General features: G+C 36.9%; 1 protein-coding gene across 1 annotated transcript; it reads right to left on the minus strand.

Annotated features, from left to right (window-relative positions):
• Positions 1-2,220: 2,220 nt before the first annotated feature.
• FSHB (follicle stimulating hormone subunit beta) lies at positions 2,221-5,182 on the minus strand. Its single transcript, XM_084242971.1, has 2 exons — positions 4,490-5,182; positions 2,221-2,573 (listed from the first exon to the last, which is right to left on the minus strand). Exons 1-2 carry the CDS (start codon positions 4,646-4,648, stop codon positions 2,343-2,345), a joined length of 390 nt encoding a protein of 129 aa, XP_084099097.1. The 5' UTR covers positions 4,649-5,182; the 3' UTR covers positions 2,221-2,342.
• Between the last annotated feature and the right edge of the window lie 475 nt (positions 5,183-5,657).

The following is a 5,657-nucleotide window of genomic DNA, read 5'->3' on the forward strand; positions in this document are numbered from 1 at the left end:
CTTTCACCATTAAGTTAGTTGTGAGTGGCCCCCATTAGCTCCGAGATTGTTCCTCTCTGTTCCTCTTATAGTGAGAGTATTTTATGGGCCAAATATAAAAATATCTCAACTCACATGCCATTGACTACAATGTGACACCCCTGATTGCAAGGAAAGATGGGAAATGTAATCTAGCTTTTTTTTTTTTAAAGATTTATTTATTTATCCATACAAGAGCTGGGGTGTAGGCCAGAGGTGCGGGGGGTGGGGGGGTGAGAGGATTCACCAGAGACAGAATGGGGAACAGAACAGGTAGATTGACTGAAATATACTGCTGAGGGGAGCAGCAGGCAAGTCAGGAGAGGTCTGCTGCGCCATGTGTGTCAACTCCTTGGCTGGGGATTGAACTCGTGCTGCAGTGCCTGTGGATAGCTTCATAGTGCTGTGCTTAACCCTTTGTGCCACCAGGGATGCCCCTACAGCCAAGAAGAAGCACCATCCTTTAGCAGGTATAAAATCAGAATGATATGTACAAAACATATAAAGATGCCTTGTCAGTTGTCAAACAGCTAGCATTTTGTATGTCTAAAAGAAAAGAACAAAAATACCTGTATGGCCCTCACCCAGATTTATATATATTTATGTTATACCATACTCATTATTCCAATTTATTTTAAGAAATAAAACTGTGTAGTTTGAGGTTCCTTGTGTTTCTTTCCAATTCCAGCCCATTGTCTCCTTCCTTACTGTCATAAAACTAGTGTTAATTATTCTTATGAACTGGCATCATAATTGTGTCTCTTAGATCACCAAGATCACAGTCTGTGATCACTTAAAATCCTTAGGTTTCAATTTTTCCATCTCAAAAATTCAGAAATGAACTCTGGTGTCCCCGCTTTGTGATTCTCTCTTTGCTCCTCCTTCCCTTGCCCCTCACCTCCCTGACTACATCAGAAACTGACTTCAAAAAATGACAGAACATTTAAATAAAGACTTGTAGAATTGCAACAAAATTATTTTTAATATTTTCAAAAGTGAGGCAGGTAATATTTACAGAACTATGAAGAATATGTTTTAAGATTCTACTCACATTATAAATATACATATGTGAAAGTTATCTGCTTGTATGTGAAAAAATCAAAATCTATGACTCTGGTGGCAAGCATCTTTATTAAAAAAATAGTATTTAAATAAATTAGTTAAACAATATTGTGAAACAAGTGCAAAATTAAGAGAGATAACATTTCGAAATGAAACAACTGGAGATAACAGTTTCAATATATGCCCTCTTGAAATCATAGATGTGGGAGTACATGGATCGTCAAAAGAGAAGATGTATAGCCATGATTCTAGAAAATTTTTTTTCTCATGACTAATTCTTTCTAAAAAAGCTATTTCTTTATATAAATGTATTTGTAGATAAGGTAAATTTTCTTAGTAAGTTGATAAAATTGCTTTCAAATCTACTTTCAAATCCCACTCTCTCCAAAGGATGGATTCCAACCTAGAGGGCATACTGATGTAGTTTTTTTTCTACTTCCCCAAAGGGAGTTTTATAGGAGCCTGACAACATTTCAATTTATTGGTAGGGTAAATCCCCACGTAATACAAGTCCACGTTAACATTTCTTCCTTCTGCCCTTAATTAAAGGGTGTGGTAGTGGCTGAGAAATTTAGCTGTGGCACCCCCCACACCCCAGACTGTACTGAGCAATTGAGAGAGATGCATTCTGTGCCAGAAGAGGAAAGATGAGGTGGTACTGATGCCCCCACTTCCATGGACTGGCTGCACTGCTGGGGACAACTGAAAAAGCCTGTCTCAAGCATCCTCTTTCATTGTTTCCTATACCTTACCTTTCTTATCATACTTTCCTTAAGGAAGCAAGTGTTGGGTTTCTTACTAAATCCAGGCAACATGCTAAGCATTGGGGCTACAACCATGAAGATGCTAGACCTGCTCTTGAGAGCTCAAGAGTCCAGCAGACGTCAGCTGCATTTAGTGTGTTAACCCACTCCCAACTTCATTTCCCCCTCTGGGCATAGGTATCCCTATCTCTAGAGGACAGGATTGCTTGAGAGGATTTCTAAGATAATTAAATGGGAACATACCCATGTATCTGTGATTTAAGTTAAGACTGAGTAAAACTTATGGGACTAGACCTAGGAATCCAGAGTGGTAACAGGCTCCCCCGCACCCAGCACTCTCAATTCCTGGAACCCTGCTTCTGCCAGGAGAGCAGGGACCAGGGTGTGCTGATGCCCTGGCCCATAGTGGCTGCAGCCTGGGCGGTGGTACACACAGATTCTTGTTAGGTATCTCGGTCCTTTAGGACAAGAGCAGGCATCTGAAAAGTCCACTGTTCTTTATTCCTTCATTTCATTGAAGGAGCAGTAATTGGGCCCGAGGCCGCGCACAGTGCAGTCAGTGCTGTGGCTGTCGCACTTGCCACAGTGACATTCAGTGGCCACTGGATAGGTATACAGGGAGTCTGCGTGGTGAGCACAGCCAGGCACTTTCACTGTCTCGTACACCAGCTCCTTGAAGGTACATATTTTCTGGATATTGGGTCTCGCTGGGTCCTTGTATACTAGATCCTGAGGAGTTTAGGAAAGAGAGAGTTAGGTTACAATATTTTGGAGTTTTCTATTTAGCTTAATCAAAATGAGACAGGAATTTAATGCTGTTTGCTCTAATATTCACTCATTAAAGCTCACTTAATGGAATTCCTAGCCAAGGAAACATGATTTCATAAATGATCTATGTGTTATACCACATTTCCTGATTGTTCTGCAACTCTCATATTAAATATCATCCTTATTTTCCTATGACTTATGTCTATATCAAATTATTTTCCAAACTATGGGGAAACTCTAAATTTCAATATAGAAAAAAGGCAAAAGGGGAAATATGACAGAATTTTTAAGTTGACTTTTTGTGTTTAATCTATAAATAACCACCTAAAACAGTGAGTCTATACTATAGCCAACCTCTCTCCTCTGACCCCCCCCCCACCCCAGCCTTCAACCACCGTATTTGTGGTTTTGCTTTTCATAGTTTCATTTATTTAAGGTCAGCTGCTGTGGTCCAACAATATTACATACAATAAGATATTTTGAACGAGAGAGACCACGTTCACATACCTTTTATTATAGTTTATTTTTAGAGCTGTCCTATTTTTAGTTATTGTTGTTAATCTCTTCCTGTGCCTAATATACAAATTAAAATTTCTCATAGGTATGCATGTATGTATATATAGTAAAATATACAGTGTATATAGTGTTTGGTAATATCCACACTTCCAGGCATCCACTGGGAGTCTTGGGATGCATCCTCTGCAGGTTAGGGTAAACTATTATATTAATGACAACTTAGATCCATAAAAGACTGTAGTTGAATTTCTCATAAAATGTTTACAAATATATTGTCCCTGTGTCTTTATAAAAACTCAAAAAGGGCATAATATGACATGTTAATGTTTAGCTTAATGTGACTGTGAAGACTCAAGTAAGATTTTAAATATTCCCTAGTCTTGTTAGACATCCTCCCTGCTACACCTTTTAATACTTTATTTTGCAAGACTCTCAAAGGATACATGGTTTGCATATAGGAATTTTTATTCATACAAAACAGGTTTGTTCCAACACTATCTAGTGAAAAAATTTTTTGCACCAAGAGAAGAAATTGGTGCTGCTTGTTTATTTCAGTATCATGCCACGAAGCCTATATTCCCAAGAGGTGCAACAAATTGTGCAGTAAGTGAAATTTGATCAAACTCATTTACTACCCAATAAAATATATTTCATTAAAATGTTTCAACTTTTAGTTTCAGTTCTCAGGATAAAATTCTGCATTGGTAATTAGGTGCTGTAAGGAAAAATGTTAAACAAAGAGAAACTGCCCCTTTATTTGACTTATGCCAGAAAGTACGTGAATATAAGCTAGTGGTTTGATACCTCTGTGCCTTAGTTTTCTTAATGTTATAAAGAAGTGAGTGGATTTGCAGGTTCATTTCAGTTCTAAGAGTATGTAAAGATTGATTATATTCTCAGACTGCTTACTGGCATTGTATTCAGGCAGGTCCAGAAGGCAATTTTTATAATATGACTATTTTTAGTTGATTTGGAAACATTTTGATACATATTTATTGCAAAAATATGGCTTCAATTATAGACATTGACTTTTGGGGAACATGCAGTTCTATTAAACATATATATTTACATGTTCACCTCTCTAAAACCTAGCATTGAACTAATATTTTGGAAATGCAGTTTACATATCACTAAATTGATCAGCTCGAGTTGGAGGCTTTCCTAAATCTCTTTAATCAAATCCAAGTCCAAACATTTAATTGATATGGTCATTAACCCCATCATATCACAGAGAGGATTGGCTAAGGGACTCATGGGTATTACTTGGGAAACTTAAAATTTTTATAAAATGAGAGTTAATAAAACTCACATCAAACAGACCCTCAACACCCTCACTTCAGCAAAACAAATTTGGTTCTTACCCGGGTGTAGCAGTAGCCTGCACACCACGTGGTGTTGATGCTTATGCAGAAGCGGCATTCCTCTTTCTCCACCGTGATGGTGATGTTGGTGAGCTCACAGCCACTGCAGCAGATTGCTTTCCAGCAACAGAAGAGGAAGCAAAACTGGAGTGACTTCATCTTGGACTAGAAAACAAACAATTAGGGCCCATGAGATACCAAAAATCTAAAGAATTACAGTTGTTTTATAAGTTAACCAAACCAAAAATAATTGGTTTACCCATCTTCACCAGTCACATTTTGCTTTGGCAAGTTTTTTTTTTTTTCCTTTTTCTTAACTTCTTTCTTTCTTGAAAAAATATTATTATCCTCTTCCACCTTTTTTTTTTTTGTCAAAGTAGAAACATACTATTGGTCAAATCTCCAGTATAATCGCTTGAGCAGAACAATATTTAAAAATTGCAAGTGTACTGCTGACTGTCTTAAAGTGGTCACTTTCAGGCAAATAATTGTCATCATCTTATTTTTCCATTCATTATCATGTTAAATATTATTTTTTTAAAGAAAAAGATAATCCTATACTACAAAATCAATTCATCATTTTTAGCATTTCATAAATATTGCCTTTTACTTTTGCCCATCTTTGTTTTAAAAAAAAAGTCTTTCAAAGGCCAGGTTAATTGGTCTATAAAATGTCAGTTTCTTACTAACAGTGATTACAGTGGATTTATCATATTTAAGAAGCCAGGTTAACAAATAGAAATTTCTTACACAACAGTAGTTGCAAAGCTAAAGATTGTAGATCCTGAAAAATCTGTAATATCAGAAGTAACTGTCACCATTTGACAACTATAGATGGTGAGACTCACCTGTGGTTGACTGCCTTGTCTGGGGAAAGCTGTGATTGAGTGAAATCTCACTTGGACTTTTATACAAAGATCGTGTGCAACTAATACCTTCAGGATTTGTTGGGTATTATATGACCAATGCTAGCCCGAAGCTTGCTGTAAGTGAATCAGTGTTTAGATAGACAGGGAGATCAAGCTTTACTAAAATAGTCTAAACGCTCAGATCAAGAAAAATACTGTTATCAGAGATGATTTGTACAAATTAAATTTGATACACCAGCACACCCACTCCTTTACCTTTTTCAAATTAAATGCAGCTAGGTTTTTCTTTGCTACCGTTA

The sequence above is a fragment of the Talpa europaea genome (genome assembly GCF_964194135.1).
Source record: "Talpa europaea genome assembly, chromosome: 1".
Classification (NCBI taxonomy): domain Eukaryota; kingdom Metazoa; phylum Chordata; class Mammalia; order Eulipotyphla; family Talpidae; genus Talpa; species Talpa europaea.

Coding starts and splice junctions, on each gene's coding strand:
- FSHB (XM_084242971.1), bottom strand. CDS start 4,648: ATGAAGTCACTCCAGTTTTGCTTCCTCTTCTGTTGCTGGAAAGCAATC. Junction 2,574..4,489: donor CAGGCTACTGCTACACCCGG/GTAAGAACCAAA, acceptor TAAACTCCTCAG/GATCTAGTATACAAGGACCC.